The 21,331-nt window shown below is 40.8% G+C and overlaps 1 protein-coding gene across 2 annotated transcripts in view; it reads right to left on the reverse strand.

The window, feature by feature from the left end:
• Positions 1–21,331, reverse strand: part of KLHL29 (kelch like family member 29) — a 510,819-nt gene that overhangs the window by 157,815 nt on the left and 331,673 nt on the right. For both annotated transcript variants that reach the window (XM_070732799.1, XM_070732801.1), the window contains one exon: positions 20,171–20,713. In XM_070732799.1, coding sequence (XP_070588900.1) covers positions 20,171–20,713 — 543 coding nt within the window. The remainder of the gene's footprint in view (positions 1–20,170; positions 20,714–21,331) is intronic.

Raw genomic sequence — 21,331 nt, forward strand, 5'->3', positions numbered from 1 at the left:
CCGTTAAAGGCCCTCTTGACCCCACAATGGGATAAAATAAAACAATTTGGAGAACACAAAAATACTTCAGAAGTTCCTAACTTTAGAAATTTTAAGACTGGCCTTCTCTACTGCCCTATTATAGACATGACAAGCTTTCAGCTAAACAAAATAATTACTGCCTTTGATCTTCTCTTCTATAGGAAATCACGGAAATGCTCTCACATACCCTATTACCATGTCTAAATTCTGCCGGGGTAGAGAAAAAGAGCCTGATATTCTTTTCAAACTGGTGGTTTATTTACATATTTCCATACCGTCCGTTCTTGCTCCTTTGTTGCATATTTTCTGGCAGAATTCTCCGAATGGAGTATGTTTGTCTTTAGTTAAAGCTTTCTATTGTTCCGAATTCAGAAGCCTACATCTATTCATTCATAGGAATTTCTTGTTTTCCTCTACTGCTATCCTCTATGTGTCATGGTTCAGAGAGTTCCCCAATTAAGTGGCCAAGCTTGGGGAATATACATTGGGGAGGAAAAGCTCATTCTGCCACTAGAAAACATCTTGTAAAGACACAATCAGTACAATTCAGATAGACTTAAGTACATGTTATTAATTGATAAGTAGCTATCAGGGCGATATTAAAAGACACATGCAAGCTCCTTGGAGACAGCATTACATGTGTTTCTGATGACTAGGAGGAATGTTGGTTTTAAAAAAATTACACTCCTTTTCAGTCCACCCCCCACCCCCCCAATTCTATTTGAAAATATGACAACCCTGTCTGGTAAATATATAGGCCTTGGATCAACTTCACCCAGTATTCAAGATATTCAAGCAGACTTATCGCTAAAGTCTGGAGGACAGAAGGAAAAGGGGGGACATGATCGAAACATTTAAATATGTTAAAGGGTTAAATAGGGTTCAGGAGGGAAGTGTTTTTAATAGGAAAGTGAACACAAGAACAAGGGGACACAATCTGAAGTTAGTTGGGGGAAAGATCAAAGGCAACATGAGAAAATATTATTTTACTGAAAGAGTAGTAGATCCTTGGAACAAACTTCCAGCAGACGTGGTTGGTAAATCCACAGTAACTGAATTTAAACATGCCTGGGATAAACATATATCCATTGTAAGATAAAATACAGGAAATAGTATAAGGCCAGACTAGATGGACCATGAGGTCTTTTTCTGCCGTCAGTCTTCTATGTTTCTAAAGATGCAGCCAAAGTGGGGGGACTTACCAAGGAGAGCTTATTTCAGTCAGATAATTTCTATTTCTACGTCAGCCTGCATTGTCTTGTACCCCATTGTTGCTAAAATCTCCAAAACTAAAAGTGATAGTCCGCTTGGATGATGTCTACCCACCTGTAAAGGATATATTATTTTATTTAAAAAAAAATGATTTTAAAACAATGAACATGATTCTGTACAAGATGTACATGAAGGTCTCCACTAGGCTTAGCTGAAGCCTCACTCCACCAGTCTGCAAACATTAAGATTGGGAATTAATTTAGAGTTCCATAAAGTTACAGTCTTCATTTTTTTTTTGAAGTTGCTCAGAGTTGAAGGAGCTGAAAGCTGTGGCATAGCTAAGCAGCAAAATAATTTCCCCCTGGATTTGAGAAACTCAGATAAGACTGGTGCTATGAGATATTCATGAGTTTTCTACAGCTAAACATGTTTGCCAAAGCATGCAACATTTTTATTAATACATAAAAATAAACACCAGCAGTACTTTATAATATATAATTTATTTCCTCAATTATCCTAATTTTCTTGCAAGAAGAACTCCATTAGCTTTATTATATTTGTTAACTGTTAATGTATAAACATATCAAATTATTGTAGCAATTGAGAGAATGATGACTGGTCTGAGGCTGTATAATAATCATAAACCCCTCCACCCCAATTTTTATTTAGTCATTTAAACTAAAGCAAGGGGCAACAACCTCAAATCTTGTGTTTTATTAAAGAAGCAGCCAAGTTTTTAAAAATCAAAATGAATAGGTGCAAAAGAAAAGAAAATTATACGAGGAATAGCACCCTCATAAAATCTCTCAGAAATACGGGGCCTTTTTTTAATTGATGCACCAGTTTAATTGCACTCTCCAATTATTATTTTTTATTGACTGTAGCATCTCTGTTTAAAATTTAAGATGCACATCTTTTTTTCTATTCTATTCTATTTATTGTATTTTAATAGCTCTAAATGGATTTAATTATTTTTATTACAGATTTCTTTGGAAAGCCTTTTCATATGGAAAAAGAGGCATATAAATCTCTGCAAAGAAGGCAGCAGTAGCTCCATGAAGTTTCTCAGCTGCAGCAAGTCCCCACCCCCTGCACTTCTTAGAATGTTTCCTTCCATATAACATCCGATATTATAACCATAGATTCCAGAGTGGGCATTTGAAAACTTTTGCTTGCCATGACAAATTTATTCTTGCAATACTGTATGCAGAGACAACACAAAATAATTTGAGTAGGTCAAGCCATTGTCTGTTTAGCTATGATTTATTGAATAACCAAGAACTGGCTGGATTCACACAACATGCTAGGTGTGATTTGTATCATCCACACTGTAATTTGTTGCAAAGTATGAGTAACTATTGAAAGTTAGTTTACAATGGCTGGGAGAATAACGAGTTCCCAATCTTTCTGCCCAAAAGATGTTTCGCAACATACTGTCAGTACGAAGAATGAATGGAAGTTCTTAAGTGCTTAAGAAAACTACTGCTGTAATGAAAAAAGTAAAAAATAGAAGGAACACTACTATTTTCAGACCACATCAATGTAGTGAACACATTAAAATAAAACATAAAACTCGAGCTGTTCTCGTGTCAGTAGGAAGTTATTTCTGATACCATGTAGGTTGAAAGTTGCACCTCGCAGATACAACACTTTCATTATTTCCAAATCAGAAATGATACTAATTATATCATCTGTCTTCATTATAAAAGCCAAACAAAACTTCACAGAGAACTGCCATTTAGTCAATTAACAGGTAATGACCCATAATACATAGAAGATTGAAATTTGGAATTGCATTCATGTTCGTCTGCTTCCCTGGCTCCCCTCAATTTTGTTCCTTCAGCGTGTGGGAAGAACAGTCTCGTCACTAATTCTTTTCCATTAATGGTTTCTCACAACCCTCGGGAGCTGATCCAAAAATCAGGATAACTCAAATGAGAACAAAATTGACTTTTAAAAAGATCATTCAGTCCACTGATGTAAACAGCTTCCTAAACCAATCTGCCACACTGGCAAGCATTAACTTGGCAGCAGAACAAGACTTGCACATGGAAAAGATTGGCATTTTGAGCCGTAAACCATATTTGATGCCCACGCGTACAGCACCATACTTATTTACATGCTTAGAGTCTGCATACTCAATTTAGGTTTAACCCCCTATGACAGTGAAACTAACAGCAAATATCTTGTACTGAAATCTGACTTTTGTGCAAGCTGTTTTCTCACCAATCCTGGAGCAATTAAAATAAATTACTTAAATGAACAGAACCAGAGCCAAGGACATATTTAAAGTAACTGCAAATCTCCATGGAAAAATTGCTAGACATCCTTCATTCCTGCTCCTTTCTCTGTCACAGACTCAAAAGAGAACTAATTCCTAGGGAGACAAGCACTTGGGCAGGCACATGTGAACACAAAGCACAAACTTTTAGTCAAGATCTGGAGCAATTTGGAAAGCATTAACTGCAAACTTGATATTTTTGGTGCCAAAACAGGCTGATCTTGCGTACAGTTCCTTCAGTTTTCATTAAATCAACATATTTCTTTGTATCCTTTTATTTTAGAGTGTATTTACAAGAAATCCTATGGATTTAAATGTGATTTCCTTCAAATGGTATCTTGGTCACGTTGTGATGTTAAATCCATTTCAATGCAATAGCTCCACTGACTCCTCATTAAAGATGACACATTTAAAACGAAGAGTAGCAGAGATGAAAGCTGCAGCAAGAACGTTTCTCCAAAGTACACGGCTAGACAGGCAGTCTAAATTTGCTTACAGTTGCGGCTTTTGATATGTCTTTTAAAATATATATATATATATTTCCAAGATTCTGTGTGTCTGTTTTATCATGATTGCAATAGTTACACAAACTTCTAATATAAAATAACTGTGATTTATTATTGACCTACTTTTTACTGTTTGAAGAATTATAATTTCATTAAAATAAGTAAGATCTAGAAACAAATCAACCTTACTTGAGGCACAAGTACCAGATTAAAATTATTCTACTTTGGATATATCGTGTGAAGAGCTAATTCTCTGGAGAAGACTTTAGTGCTAGGAAAGGTAGAAGAAAAAAGAAGCAACAAGGTGGATGCACTCAGAGAGGGAATTAGTGCTCTGCTGAAAGACCTGAAAAATCAGGTTTAAAAACAGAATGTCATGGAGAAAATCTGTGTGGCCACTCTAAACTGACATAGACTTGATGGCACATAATCAACCAACCAACCAACCAACCAACCAACCAACCAACCAACCAACCAACCAACCATTCATTCATTCATTCATTCATTCATTCAATCAATCAATCAATCAATCAATCAATCAATCAGGGGATATTCTTTCCCCCTAGGCTTTTACAATTTATGTATGGTATGTTTGTATGTATGATTGGCTTTAAAATAAGGGTTTTTAGCTGTTTTAGTATTGGATTGTTGCATGTTGTTTTTACCATTGTTGCTAGCCGCCCTGAGTCTACGGAGAGGGGCTGCATACAAATCCAATAAATAAATAAATAAATAAATAATTCCCTAAAACTATTAAGAACTGTCAGGTATACCAAAATTGAAGGGATAAGTATGCTAAAGTGGCGTTAATGAATGAGGCTCAGCTCAGGAACAGTTCAACTCTTTATTTGGGGCTTCAGCCCCAGCTAACAAAATGACTAGCTCCTGGCTAACATCTAAGAGCGCAAGAAAACAACCTTCAGTGTGACATCTCTTTTATAGTACCAGCTGTCCTGCTTTAACCAATCCCTACCCGGAAAATCTCCCGTTTTTGAAGAAGGCAGCATTAACCCAATCAGCAGGCGTCTCCATGGTCACATAGTCCTGCTGGATGCAACACTGGATAATGCAAACGTACTTGTTGAGGTTGGCAGTTCGGTGCTGGATTGTCAAAGATCTGCATGGCTTAGCAGATGCACTCTTGGTGTGATGTTTCCCACCCAGAGCCTCCTGAACAAGGGCGTGAGATGTCATCTGCAGCGTGCACTGTGTGGAGGAGGTGACTCTGGCAGACGATGGGAGCCGATATTTCTGACGTACAGTGGGCTCATCGTTGGAAACAATGCCTAGAGTAACTACCCCTAACTGTGGTTCCTTGCCAGTCTCCGTGAGGCCATCATTCAATTCAACTACATAAGACCATGGCCCTTTTACTTGGGTGCCCGGCAACCATCTAGGATCCTCCCCAAAATTCTGGCCAAATACCTCATCTCCCAGGTAAAAATAGCAGGCCCCAGTGCCAGGTCTACCTCCATTTGAGAGGGGCATGATTGGGGTGCAACCTGTCCAAATCAATCCTCAACCGCTGACCCATTAACATTTCCGCTGGACTAAGATTAGTTAAGCGATATAGCATGGAATGTTGAGTCAATAGGTATCTATCTAAGTTGATCTCCCAGTTCCTCGGCCCTATCTTTGCCAAAGTGCCCTTCATTCATTCATTCATTCATTCATTCATTCATTCATTCATTCGATTTTTCTGCCGCCCTTCTCTTTAGACTCAGGGCGGCTTACAACATGTTAGCAATAGCACTTTTTAACAGAGCTAGCATATTGCCCCCACAATCCGGGTCCTCATTTTACCCACCTCGGAAGGATGGAAGGCTGAGTCAACCTTGAGCCGGTGATGAGATTTGAACCGCTGACCTTCAGACCTACAGTCAGCTTAAGTGGCCTGCAGTACAGCACTCTACCTGCTGCGCCACCCCGGCTCTAATGGTCATTTCAGCTACCCATTACTGGCCAGGTGCCACAGATATACCATGGTATGCCAGATTCCATGGGATGCCAAAAATATTTGGAAGTGGGTTGATGTCAGCTGGAGTCCATTATCAGACACTACGGTGTCAGGCAGGCCATATGTAGCAAATAATCAATGAAGGACCTTTACAGTGGCCTCTGCTGTAGTGACCAGCATTTGGACCACTTTGAGTAGGCATCTATGGCAACAAGTAATGACTGCTCATGGGAAGGTCCAGCGAAATCCCTGTGGATCTGGGACCACAGGGCCTTGGGGGTCTTCCATTCCCTAGCTGGTGCTGTAGGAGGTGCCGGGAGTGACTGCTGACACTGTGGGCAATTACCTACCCATTCATTTATGTCCTTATCCAAACCAGACCACCACAAATAACTGGATCTGAAGACCTTCATCCTTACTATGCCAGGATGCAAAGCCCTCAGCATTGGTGAGGTACACCACCCCTAGTACCGACAGCTCATGCTCTCTTGATCTGTAGGAGAAATTTCCTATCTATGTCCCCTGGTCCTCAATCAGCATGACAGATGAGACAAGGGCAGGATCTTCCACTGGCAGCAACAGGGGCCAACGACTCAAAGCATCAACATGCCCCATTGCCTTGCCTGGATGATGCTCTAATGTATAAAGGTAGCCTGCTAGAAAAACAGTGAAAGGATCTGTGGGGTCTGGCAGTTGCCCACCAAAATCCCCCAAAGGGGCTTATGATCTGTTGCTAAACGGAAAAAACCCTAGCCATATAGATAGTTGTGAAGGCTCTGTTTTTAAAATGGCAAAAAGAGCGCTGAGGGTTCCCCCACAACTCTCACAGTTCCCCTGGGTCATCACTGGGGTAGTTTGTAGTCGGCTCACTTTATCTTCCTCCTCAGTCAGGGGATCCCATTCGACCTCCTTCTGCTGTATGTTGGGCATGAAGGAAATCCTGTTGACTTTTGCAACTGTAATGCTGATTGAGTGGACATTTCAGAGGTTGTAGCCTCTGTTAATGCTGTTTCTTTCCAACAGTCTCCGTTGGAGCCTTTAATCCCTAAGCTCACAGACTATTCCTAAATTCACAATATTGGGCAGCTGCTCTCAAAGGTTCCATGTATTGATTTATAGTTTCTCCTTCTGCCTGATATCTGTGACAGAAGGAATGGCGTCTTGCCATTTTAGAAGGCAAAGGAGCAATAACATTTAGACTTATATGCCACTCCATAGTGCTTTACAGCCCTCTCATAACTGTTTACAGAGTCAGCAAATATTGCCTCCAACAATCCGGGTCCTCATTTTACCTACCTTGGAAGGATGGAAGTCTGAGTCAACCTTGAGCCTGGTGAGATTCGATCTGCCAAACTGCTGGCAGCTTGTGATCAGCACAAGTAGTCTGCAGTACTGCACTCTAACTACTGTGCCACCACGGCAAGCAAAATGCCCTTGTAATTTATTAATGAGGATTGGCCATGATACACCTTGGACCTTTTGGGGTGCCATTAAGGCTCTGGCAGTTTCAAACATGTCATGGCCACAGATGCTCAAAAACACAGCCAGTTTACAATCTCCAGGTAGCCCCTTGAAATCATTTGCAGCCTAGAAACAGTCAAATCTATCTAAAAACGAATCCCAGGAATCAGTCTCTCAGTCAAACAGAGCAACTATTGAGAGGGTGGCTATGCTGGTAACTGAGACTTCTGAGGTGATTCTGTGGCTGGAAAGCTGGTGTGATGTCTCATTGCCTTAGTGCTTCAGCAGTGACTTTTCATTCCCCAGCTGCCTACAATCCCATCCTCGTCGCCAGTGATAAGTATGCTACTGTGGCACTAATGAGTGACGCTAGGCTCGGGAACAGTTCAACTTCTTATTTGGGGCTTCAACCCCAGCTAACAAAATGACTCGCTCCTGGCTAACATGTAAGAGAGCGAGCAAACAACTTTCGGTGTGACACCTCTTTTATAGTTCTGGCTGTCACACCTTAACCAATCCCTGCCCAATAAATCTCCCACTTTAGAAGCAGGTGGCATTAACCCAATCAGCAGGCATCTCTGTGGTCCCACCGGATGCGACATGAAGGTCAAGCATAATGAAATATCCACTCTGATGGTCAGTTGCAGCTACATAGCTATTTTCCTTTTATTTTCACCAGTAAATTATATTACTTGCTATGAGCTTTATGTTACTGGTCTTAATTTCCACAGTTTAATATCTCTTATCAGTAAAACATAATATACTGATAGTACATGTTACCAATTTTATCTCCTTACCACACACACTGAACAAATGTATTCTGTTTTTGTTCTTTTCGTGAAGTTCTGTTTCAAGGCATAAAACATGTGCCTCTAGGAATAATTATTTTGTTTTGCAAGATAACCCTTCTATTGCAGATGCAGGTGGAATATTAAAATATATTGTTTTTCTGAAGTAATATAGCTAAAAGGCTCTTTTGTTTATATACATATGGATTTCTATGCTTATTTCAAATGCTTGGACTAAAGAAGAAAAAGAGATAAATGTTTTTTTGGGGGGTGTTTTGATAAAACTTTGAAATGTCTTTATCTCTCAAAAGGCATTTCTTTACCACTTCACCATTATGAAAGTGAATTAAAGAAACCCTTAATGGAGAGGGGCAAGAGTTCACTTCTTGCTCTACATAGTATAATAAAAAAGGAAAATAATGATTTTGTACAGAGGACTAAAATGCTTTTCTGTGAAGAGTCTTAGGATTGCCTCTATATAATCATATACAGTGGTACCTCATGATACGAACTTAATTGGTTCCAGGAGGAGGTTCGTAAGGTGAAAAGTTCGTAAGATGAAACAATGTTTCCCATAGGAATCAATGTAAAAGCAAATAATGCGTGCAAATCCTTCAGGAAAATCCCAAACTTTAGAAGGGAGGCGAACAGAGGGCAGGGAGGAACAGCTAAAGGGGGCAGGTGGAAAAAGCAAGGCTAGGCTAAAGGGTGAGTGGGAAGGAAGAAAGGCAAGGGGGGGGCGCCCCTCCCTTTTCTTTCTTCAAAAGACACCGTTTCAGTGCCTCTGCAAGCAAGCTGTTCTCTGCAAAATCTTTCCTCCTCCAAGCCGCCCCTCCCTTTTCTTTCTTCAAAAGACACCCTTTCAGTGCCTTTGCAAGCACCTTGTTCTCTGCAAAATCTTTCCTCCTCCAAGCCACCCCTCCCTTTTCTTTCTTCAAAAAAGGGGAAAAAAAGAAACCGCTTCATCCCAGCAGCAGCTGCTTGGGTTCGTAATTTGAAAATAGTTCGGAAGAAGAGGCAAAAAAATCTTAAACACCGGGTTCGTATCTTGAAAAGTTCGTTAGAAGAGGCGTTCGTAAGATGAGGTACCACTGTATTAGTTGTTTTAGGGAAAAGGTTATAAACCTCAGCAATATCAAATGCAAATGGTGTTATATTGTTGCTATATCAATTGTAAGAACATATGTGAAATACATATCTATATCTTTTATATAAGTGTGACATTCTCAGAAGTGGCTGAACTACTCCCTGAGAAACTAGAGGTTCCTAATCTCTCTTTTATATGAACTTCTCAACTTCAGCTTTTGAAATTCTTGCTGCCAACCTTTTCACCTCTTATTATGCTTTCCTCACAACTCCATTTTAAAACACTTATAGTCTATTTGAATTGTTGCCTCCAATAATAAAACTTCTGTCAACAAATTCCAATGTACCTCTCAGCAGTGCGCTACCCTCAAATATGGTATCCTTCTGGGATGCCTGGCAGAAAAAGGGTTAAAATATACTGCTCAGAAAAATAAAGGGAACACTCAAATAACACATCCTAGATCAGAATGAATGAAATATTCTCACTGCATACTTTGTTTTGTACAAAGTTGAATGTGCACAACAGCATGTGAAATTGATTGTCAATCAGTGTTGCTTCCTAAGTGGACAGTTTGATTTCACAGAGGTTTGATTTACTTGGAGTTATAGTGTTGTTTAAGTGTTCCCTTTATTTTTTTGAGCAGTGTATTTTAAGATGCTTCCCCAATCCTTCCTCAGAGATTGATTACAAAAGGTAAAGCTGGCAGACTCACGTTCAGTTCCATGATATTAGACTGTAGCATTCCTCAGAATTTGTTCCTCATCTCATTTAAAATTTAACAAAAAATGGGCAAGCTCATCAGGAGATAAAGAACACATTGCTATAAACATATGGATGATGTGTGCCCTTGCTTATCTTTTTCACTGCTACTATATGGGAAGGCAAAGATGAGCACTAATAAAATAAGGCTTAAATCTGATCAAACTATTAATGTTCCCCCATTAGTACACTAACTTTGAAAGTAATTTCCAACATTTGTGCATGTGTGTAGGGGAAGGGATACTGCTCTCAAAACAAGTTCTTAGTCTAAGGGTGCTTTGGAGGTTATATGGCAGCTGTAGCCAAGACATGCCTTTGCCAGCCTAACCTTTATGCATTAATACCAAGTCAGACCTAGATGTGGTGATGCTTAGCTTTGTTTTTTTTTCTTCTTGAATTCAGAAATTGCAGGAGTGGAAATTGTAATAGTGGTTTTTATGCAGAATTGCATCCTGCAATTCTGTTTTTGCTCTTTTCTTTGGGGGCTACCTTTGAAAAGTGTTCGGAAACTTCAGATTGTGCAGAATGCAGCTGCGAGAGCAATCATGGGCTTCCCAAGGTATGCCCATGTTACACCAACACTCCGCAGTCTGCATTGGTTGCCGATCAATTTCCGATCACAATTCAAAGTGTTGGTTATGACCTATAAAGCCCTTCATGGCATCGGACCAGAATATCTCCGGGACTGCCTTCTGCCGCACAAATCCCAGCGACCGGTTAGGTCCCAAAGAGTTGGCCTTCTCCAGGTCCCGTTGACTAAGCAATGTCGTTTGGCGGGACCCAGGAGAAGAGCCTTCTCTGTGGCGGCCCCGGCCCTCTGGAACCAGCTCCCCCCAGATATCAGAGTTGCCCCCACACTCCTTGCCTTTCGCAAGCTCCTTAAAACCCACCTCTGTCGTCAGGCATGGGGGAATTGAAATTTCCCTCCCCCCTAGGCTTATAGAATTTATACATGGTATGCTTGTATGTATGAGTGGTTCTTTAAATTGGGGTTTTTAAGATTGTTTTTAATATTAGATTTGTTTACATTGTCTTTTTATATTGTTGTTAGCCGCCCGAGTCTTTGGAGAGGGGCGGCATACAAATCTAATAAATACAAATACAAATACTGCTCGTTTTGAGCAAAATTCAAAAAGTTGCAATCTACTTTGCACCAACTGAAGTTTCTGAGTGTTTTTGTTTTCTGGGAGGTGGCCTCATATAGAATCTCTTATCCAGTTGTGTGATAATAAGGGTTTACTTACCATAACAGATTCCTTCTGCTCCTGGCAGTATCCTAACTGTCACCACTATTGACAAAGGTCAGGTCCACAACTGGCAAAGCTAAAAGTCTTGTCTATTTCTTCTGGCTGCACTGGATCAAAAACATCACAGGATGCTCCCTCTGACATTTCAGTGGACCTTGCCTAGCCAGCTGCCAAAGTGACTGCAAAACAGTTAATCACAACTTGCCATCCAAGTAGGGACTGTACCTCTAAATGGTGCAGTTGGTTGGCTTTCTTCAGTTGCAATAAAGCAAAGAGGTAATTTTGCTTTGCTGCCACAAAGTTGGCTTCAATTTGAGCTCATGTTCATATCTAATCATGCATGCTTCTTATCCTCTACTAACAATGCCCCAGGCATCTCTTTACCTCCTTGATCATCCAGAGATTTGGCAGGAACAGAGAGGATGCTCAGGAGTAATCTTCTCTACTGCTACCTTTGCTTCTTATTCCAGAAGCTAACAAAGCATTCAACTGAACCGCTCTTTTGTTGGCAGCCTCTCAACTACTTACCATCACAGTTTCAGTTATTTAAATTAATCCCCACCTCTGGAGAGATTTTAAGTAACACACACACAAACACACACAACCAAAAAGAAAATGTAGTGAGCTTGTAATATAGCAAGATCCTGCAATTCACTGGGTCAGAAATGTGAATGTGGCCAGCTTGTTGTGCTTCAAGACATGATGAATTAAATAAAATGTCTGTGATTGAAATGTTGGAATTTAAGATGGGAATATGCATATTTATTCATTCATTCATTCATTCATTCATTCATTCATTCATTCATTCATTCATCAGATTTGTATGCCGCCCCTCTCCGCAGACTCGGGGCGGCTAACAGGAATAATAATACAATGTAAACAAATCTAATATTTAAGTTAATTTAAAACCCCAATTTAGAAACCAATCATACATACTAACATACCATGCATAAATTTTATAAGCCTAGGGGGAGGGAAAGTCTCAATTCCCCCATGCCTGACAACAGAGGTGGGTTTTAAGGAGCTTACGAAAGGCAAGGAGGGTGGGGGCAACTCTGATATCTGGGTGGAGTTGGTTCCAAAGGGTGGGGCCGCCACAGAGAAGGCTCTTCCCCTGGGTCCCGCCAAATGACATTGTTTGGTTGATGGGACCCGGAGAAGGCCAACTCTGTGGGACCTAACTGGTCGCTGGGATTCGTGCGAATAGGACTGGTTTGCAGGTAACATGGCTACTGGAGAGTCTGTTTAACAAGGTATTTTTAATTTAAGAAGTACAGTGGTACCTCAAGATACGAACCCCTCGTCTTACGAACAATTCGTGATACGAACCCGGGGTTCAGAAAAATTTTGCCTCTTCTTACGAACTTTTTTCGAGTTACGAACCGGCGTTCGGAGACTGCTGGGAAGCCGCGCGGCTGTTTTAAAAGGTAACAGTCGGGCGGCGGGGCTTCCCAGAAGCCTCCCGAACGCCGGTTCGTAACTCGAACAAAGTTCGTAAGAAGAGGCAAAATTTTGCTGAACCCCGGGTTCGGTTCGGGAGGTTGCTGGGAAGCCCCCCAGGCCGGCTGCGACCTTTTAAAACACCCGCGCCGCTTCGCAGCTGTCTCCCGAAGCCGAACGCGAAAGTTCGGCTTTAGCGTTCGGCTTCAGGAGACAGCTGCGAAGCGGTGCGGGTATTTTAAAAGGTCGCAGCCGGCCTGGGGGGCTTGCCAGCACCCCCCGAACCCCGAACCCGGGTTCGGGGGGGGGGTGGCAAGCCCCCCAGGCCGGCTGCGACCTTTTAAAACACCCGCGCCGCTTCGCGGCTGCCTCCCGAAGCCGAACGCGGAAGTTCGGCTTTAGCGTTCGGCTTCAGGAGACAGCTGCGAAGCGGCGCAGGTGTTTTAAAAGGTCGCAGCCGGCCTGGGGGGCTTGCCAGCATCCCCTGAACCCCGAACCCGGGTTCGGGGTGGTGGTGGCAAGCCCCCCAGGCCGGCTGCGACCTTTTAAAACACCCGTGCCGCTTCGCAGCTGTCTCCCGAAGCTGAACGCGGAAGTTCGGCTTTAGCGTTTGGCTTCAGGAGACAGCTGCAAAGCGGCGCGGGTGTTACCTTCCCTCCTAGGCAAAAAGATGCCGGGGAGAGGGGCACGCCTTCCGCCCGGGAAGTCCGGCCCCATCATCCCAGAATGCCGGCATCTTTTTGCCTGGGAGGGAAGGTGAAATGCCGCTCGTAGCAGCTGCTACGAGCGGCATTTCACTTTCTCTCCCAGGCAAAAAGTTGCCGGCATTCTGGGATGATGGGGCCGGACTTCCAAGGGGAAGGCGTGCCCCTCTCCCCGGCATCTTTTTGCCTGGGAGGGAAGGTGAAATGCCGCTCGTAGCAGCTGCTAGAGCCGCCGGCATTTCACCTTCCCTCCCAGGCAAAAAGAAGCCGCGCTGCTGCTCCAGTCGCCCGGTCCTCTCCTGCCTCCCGTGCCGATGTTCCCCACTGCGTCGGGGGCCGCCAGCCCCAAATCGGACGCACCCTCGCCGCTACCCGCTGCCGCCGCGCCCACTGCCCGCCCCATTCTCGCTGGAGGTCTAGCCGGAGCCGGAGCCAGGTCCACTCGGCCGCGCCTCCTCGGCCGCCGCCCAGCCGCCCAGGATGCTGACCTGCTACCTCGCGGCGCGCCCGCCGCCGACCCGATCCTGCGCCTCCTGCTTCCCCCTCCAGACAAAAATACAAAGGCGGTCTGCCGCTCCCGCGGAGCAATGGGAAGCTGAAGCCGCCGGCGGTTTCAGCCTCCCTTTGCTCCACGCTGCTCCGCCCTGCCTGTCTTTGTGTTTTTGGCTGGGGAGGGGAGCAGGAGGACCTTCCTGACTCCCTCCCCCCAGCACTTCACCCAGGACAACAGGCAGGGCGAAGCAGCGTGGGGCAAAGGGAGGCTCAAGCCTCCTTTGGTGGTGGCGGCCGGCTTCCCGGTTTCTGAGTTTTGGGCTTGCACGCATTAATTGCTTTTCCATTGATTCCTATGGCAAACAATATTTCATCTTACGAACTTTTCACCTTACGAACCTCCTCCTGGCACCAATTAAGTTCGTATCTTGAGGTACCACTGTACATTTAAAATATTTCAGTTGCTGAAATAGGTAAGAAGCAAAGAGGTTCTAATCTCTGACCTTGTCTGCCAAGTTCTGGAGAGCCATCTTTGTTCCTCTTTTTGTGTCCTCTTTATATACATTTATTATTATTTATAATAAAATATGCATTAAACATTAAACATGCATCTTAGAGAACTGGGGAACTGCCAGAGGACTGGAAAATAGCTAATGTAGTTCCCATCTTCAAAAAAGAAAAAAAAATAGATCCAGGAAACTATAGATCTATCAGCGTGACTTCAATACCAGGGAAGATTCTGGAAAAGAAAATCAAGCAACAGATCAACAAACACTTAGAAGCAAACAAAGCAATAACCAAAAACCAACATAAGTTTGTCAAAAACAGATCATGCCAGACTAATCTTATTGCATTCTTCAACAAAGTGACAAAATTAGTAGACCAGAGGAATGCTGTCAATATAATTTATTTGGACTTCAGTAAGGCATTTGATAAAGTAGACCATAACCTACTATTAGAAAAAGTAGAAAAATGTGGGTTAGATAGCGACACCACCAAATGGATTCAAAACTGGCTGACCAACTGCACTCAACATGTAGTGCTGGCAGGAACAGCCAACAGTCCAGAGGGATCTAGGAGTCTTAATGGACAACCAGCTGCCAAAAAGGCCAACATAATTGATCAGATGGCCAAAAAAGCCATCATAATTGACTATATCAAAAGGCAACATACTGTAATTATCAGCTACTCATAATTCAAGTGGATAATCAGCAGCTGCCCAAAAAAAGCCAACACTGTCCTAGGATGCATTAACAGAGGATAGAATCAAGATCACATGAAGTGTTAATACCACTTTATAATGCCTTGGTAAGGCCACACTTGGAATACTGCATTCAGTTATGGTTGCCACAATGTAAAAAGGATATTGAGACTCTAGAAAGAGTGTAAAGAAGAGCAACAAAGATGATTGGAGACTGGAGGCTGAAACATATGAAGAATGGTTGCAGGAACTGGATGTATCTAGTTAAATGAAAAGGACGAGGGGAAACATGATAGCAATGTTCAATATCTCAGGGGTTGCCACAAAGAAGAGAGAGTCAAGCTATTCTCCAAAGCACCTGAGGATAGAACAAGAAGCAATGGGTGGATACTAATCAAGGAGAGAAGCAACTTAGAACTCAGGAGAAATTTCCTGACAGTTAGAACAATTAATCAGTGGAACAAATTGCCTCTAGAAGTTGTGAATGCTCCAACATTGCAAGTTTTTAATAAGGTGTTGGATAATCATTTGTCTGAAGTGGTGTAGGGTTTCCTGCCTAAGCAGGGGGTTGGACTAGAAGACCTGCAAGGTCCCTTCCAACTCTGTTATTCTATTGTATTCTAAACAATCATTGGATCTAGCTGTCTTGCACTGTTCTTTCTTTCTCATTTATGCAAAAATACATGAATTTAGATAAATTCTTATTTTAAAAAAGGCAAGTGAATTTTGCCATCTGTACTTTTTATATTCAAAAGATAGAGCTATTCCTATTATAGAGAGGATCCCATGTAGCTGAATACAGCTGAAACCTACCAGATGGAGCAACTAAAAACAAAAGGAAGCACTGTACAATGGAATACTTCTGCTCTACTTTATTTGTACTGCTTTATTTAATAGATTTTTCATATTCACATCAGTGAACATTCAGGGCAGCTAATAACATTTAAAGAAATTACCTTAAATGTTAAAAACATTGATAACATTGTACAATTACATGAGTAACAAAAATATTTAGCAAAAGAGTTTCCAAGATACTCCAACTGTTGTAAATGCACACTGGTTGCGGAACACCAAAATGGTGATAGTATAACTGTGGGACACCACAACACTCGTAAAAGGAAGGATTGATCATGAAGCTGCTTTTCTCTCCACTTATGTAACTTTTAATGATTGTTAACAAGGCAGTTGGTAAGCAAGGAATACCTGTACAGCACTCAACTCAGAGGATTCTTGAAGAGGATTATACTGTATATGTATCCAAAAATTCTTCCATACAAACAATACATTATTATTATTATTATTATTATTATTATTATTATTATTATTAATTGGATTTATATGCCGCCCCTCTCCGAAAACTCCGAAAACATACACACAATGCACCTATTTTCCTTTCCAAAGCATATTTTCATGGTTGGTAAAATGAGTTTTCTGGGTCTTTTGGACGAGAAACTTACAGGGTTACTAAGAATATACTGTGTATCCACTTCATTTGGGACAGATGTAATGGGAAATAACTGTGTTCCTAAGGATGAAGTTCATCAAGGCGAAATAGAAAACAGTCAAAAATATCTGAAGGAACCGCCAGTTGGATTTTAGCATTTCATACAAGCATTTGATTAATAATTTCTAAGCATACTGTCTGTGAACTATTGCATTTCCTCATAGTTTTTATAAAATGCTTTAAGCACTGTCCTTAAAATTATTCAGCTGATTAAATAATTCCTTAGAGCAACCGATTAGTCTAATTTCAGTGGGAATTAAAACATAATTTTATCTAATGTTGTTATCTAATACTGGGATAAATTAAACTTAAAATAGAGATCCAAAATGATAGAAACTTAAAAATCTATCTCTACGGCACCAGAAAGATTTTGTGACACAATATTCTACAGGCCCCAATGACATTAAGCCCAAAGCTATTTCTCAGTCTCTCTAGATTTCCGGCAACTGCAAAAAAACAAGAAACACTGGAATGCATTTTCCATGTAGTTAATGAAGAATTTGTTTTTAGAAATAATTCACAAATATTCCAGTAATTGTATCAATGTAATTCTAATTTCTTAATATATGTAACAGGAAAATATTATTAAAATACTGCAGCAAGGCTAAACTTTTAAATACCTAAATGTTTAAAGATACTCCGCACCATCACTACCAACTATAAGTTGGTCCTACCTGAATGCCTTTTCTCAGTGGAGGCTGCAGGGTTGGCCAGGAATGGCAAGAAGTTAACACCCATTTCTGGCCTATCCTGTAACCTCACTGGAGAACAATTAAATTTTCAACGGACATATATTCTGATAATAAAGAATATTTAAAGCAAATCAGAATAATATTTAAAGGAAATTCGATGAACCAAAAAGCTTAATTTCCACTTTTCCATGGAAAAACATTGACTTATTGCAAATGGGATATCTGGTTAATTCTTCTGTTTTGCGCTGAAAGAAATATTCTACTATATTTTAAAATAGAAATGACTTATGACAAAAATGTTTGAGTGTTTTCTAGTGGAGATCCTACAGGAATACAATTCATCTGATCAAAACATAATTAGATCAAACAAAATATGCAATTTTAAACCAGTTCCTTAAGAACGTATAAAACATCAGTATGCTACATTTTGACTGGCAACTCATATTCTTTTATTTGAGAAATTACAAACTAGTTTTATTATCCTGAAGTAGACTGTCAAATAGTAAAATAGGGAAGCTATGTAAGGCAGGGGAATAATAACTGAAAGTCTATGAAAATCTATTAAGAAACATCTGTAGCCAAACTTCCTTATAATGCATATCAGGATTTACCCCAAATAAGGGAAACAATTTCTAAAAACTAGTGGAAACATTTTTGTTTGTATACTTAAGCCACAACTGTCCCCTTTTGTTGAGTATAAATAGCCAGTCACACACAAATCTGAAATCAATCAGATCTGAAAAATGCAAAACATCTATTATTATTATTATTATTATTATTATTATTATTATTATTATTATTATTATTATTATTTATTAGATTTGTATGCCTCCCCTCTCCGTAGATATTAAACTACTCTAGGTGGGATATTAAACTACTCTCTTTATGAACACAATATAATTTATATTAAGGTTTTCATTCCAAACATGGCTTAAGTATAGAGCCCAGTTGTGAAATGGAAGATTTCTTCCTATTTAACTAGATTATAAATATACTTGTTTGATGTTAGATCTGACAAGTGCAATTATAGCTTCAAAGTACATGCTTTTAAGAAGGAAAGGAAATTAATCCTCCAATAAATAAATATATAAATTACGTTTGCTTTTTTGGCAGTATATGAATTCTTCAATCTCTCCTTATTATTAAATGAGGGAGAATAAATCAGATGGAATGACTATAAACTGGGAACTTAGTAAAATTTAATTCACGAGAAAACAGTTGCCTGCCCACAATTTATGACTATAGGTAGCTAAGACTGTCATTGGTTAATCTCAATATTGGCTCCACTTCACTGCCTGGGATGCACACCTTCTAGGAAAACAGTTCTTCTTCTATTCTAGGTATGAATTGGAAGGATGAAAAAGTGTGTTACACCTTCCTAACGAAAAGGCTCATCTTGATAAGCTTAGCCCAGGACACACAGGAGAGGAAAATTAGCTTAAAATGGTTCTTGAACATGGATATTAAATATTAGTATTTTTGTCAATTTTTAAAGAACCATGTCCAGAAAAAAATGGAATTGTTATGATGGTCAGGAATAGTTTTCATGAATTATATCCTAGCATTTGAATTTTGTCAGCAAGACATTTTAATATTTGAAAGATCCTTTCTTATTAACTGTGAAGATAGTTTTTCAACATTATTAATTTTCCTGCTTTTTTTTTACTTTGACAAAAATAATCTTTAAAACCTTTAGAAATACCAGGGAGAACTTGGCAGTAAATCAATATTTCCACGTATCCATAAAAACTCTCAACATAAGGGTCTAAAATTTATAAAAACTAATTTAAATATCTGGCTCTTTATACTTTTAAAAGGATAAATTATTTGCCTTTCACATTGTAAAGACTTAATTTTTAATGGTACTACACACACACAATTGTGTACACACACACACACACATATCTCACATATGCATAACCACACCCAACATGACCTCAGTTTCCATATTCAAATAGTGTGTTGGTACCTGTATACTTTTCCCCTTGACAGATTTAAAACTGGCCTACACCTAGAATATTGATCCACCTGGGACAGAACAAAGGGTGACCAGAGAGAGAGAGAGAGAGAGGGTGGGGTGGGGTGGGAATGCAGAGCATACAGATCTGATTTGGTTTTGCCCATTTACTGATTCTTTGCCCTCTTGACTTCCAGAGTCAATCGAAACAAGATTAGATGCACGGCTACAGTAATTCTTTGCACCAGGGAATTCCCCATCCCATCATTAATATGCCCTTTTTTGAATGGCAAAACCCATGGGATGTCCATATTGTTTTTTCAGGCCGATTAATCTATCCAGTACCAGAGCTGACTGGAACATCAATCTAATCCTTCTAAATGTTAAAAGAAGAAAAATCCTGACACTTCATATGAAACGGCATAACTCAAAAAGCGCAACAAAAGATGGTGGCATGACTTGTAAAAAAACCTGCTTCTCAGGAGAAATAAAACAAAATCCACGGCAAAGAGCAACAGCAGTCTCAGGTGCCTTAATATATGGCTCTCTACTTATTTGAGATCCTTTGGAAAGTGTCATTCCATTCCAAAAACAAGCACATCCCCCCCCCCCGTCTTCTTGGAAGAGCCAGTTTGTCATCTTTAATTCATGAAAAGCTACCTCAGATGCAAGGTAGGTAAACAGATGCTGGAGTGCTGATGCAAGACTGTCAACATGATAGGCACTTTAATTGGCAGGACTTCCTCTTGTTCTGGCTGCTGACAGACCTTCAATATTACTATATCTGATTACCCTCCACGAAGTGGACATATCCTTGAAGGTACCGATTACCAAAAATATGAAGAGTTCGGGCTGACTTACCTTTTGGATGCCATGGATCTGTAAACTCGTACTTCCCCACACCAACAGTCCGTAGCATCTGCAGCCCATTTGTGTTGTCCTGATTGCCCGTCGGGTTAGGAGGAAGCTGAGGAGCAGCCTGCCCATTGGTTGCTGGAACACTATTAGGTAGGGCAGCTGAAGGCAAAGCAGGTGGTGGTGGAGGCAGGATAGGACAGGTCATGTGACCATTCCCTACTGCCCCGTGGCCCGGGTGAGTCACCTGACCAACCCCAGTCATAGAAGACATAGTAATGGGTTGACTGTTTGTGTACAAAGGCTGGCTTTGCAGGTTCACAACCATGTTACTGAGAGGCCGTGAAGGCTGCTGCGGAAGCTGGTAATGAGCTGGCATTAATGGAAGCTGGGGGGTAACATGTGGAGGGAGTGAGGGTGTGACTCCAATGACAGGGGCTTGGACGTTGACTGCTGGGCTGAAGGTCGGTGGCTGATTCATCCCATAAGAATGAGTTATAAGAGTTGGTTGGCTACCTGCTGCAACTGTTGTAACCCATGGAGCTGTACCTGGAAAAAGGAAAGCTAGCAATAAGAACAATTTTTGCAAAAGGTCAGTCCCCAAAATATCTCCCTCTGCAAATGTGATTCTGTTGAGTCTATCCCCTTCTCTCTTATCACAAGAAGGATGGACTGACATCAGTCCAGAATGGTAAGTGCAAAGAAGTAAATGCTATAATACGGCAGGAAGTCATCAGCGTTAAAAATCCTGATCAACGTGCAAGACAGTATATTTACAGTTTTCTGTAATTTTCTGCTTCCATGAAAATTAACCTCTTTCTCCAATGTGCTTTTATGGCTCCCTGACAAACACTCTGTGTAATAACCACGTTCCAGCCGCTACAAAGAGATTATAATTAGGCGCCTGGTGAAGTTGGATGTGCCAGGGAACAGGAAAATATTTCCGGTGGCTCTGGACCCAAAAAAAGACTTACTTCATACATTAAACACATTAAACACCACAACCAAAGGACCTAAATCTAAAAACTAGGAGGATTTTATTATTATTCTGGCACAAGATAAACAGGAAGAGAAAGGGAAGAAGAAGAAAAAACTTTAACACATTTTCAGCATCTTAATACTTTTGTATTAGCCATGGCATATGAATAACCTGAAGAGGTCTTTGTA

This window comes from Erythrolamprus reginae, chromosome 1 (genome assembly GCF_031021105.1).
Source record: "Erythrolamprus reginae isolate rEryReg1 chromosome 1, rEryReg1.hap1, whole genome shotgun sequence".
NCBI lineage: Eukaryota > Metazoa > Chordata > Lepidosauria > Squamata > Dipsadidae > Erythrolamprus > Erythrolamprus reginae.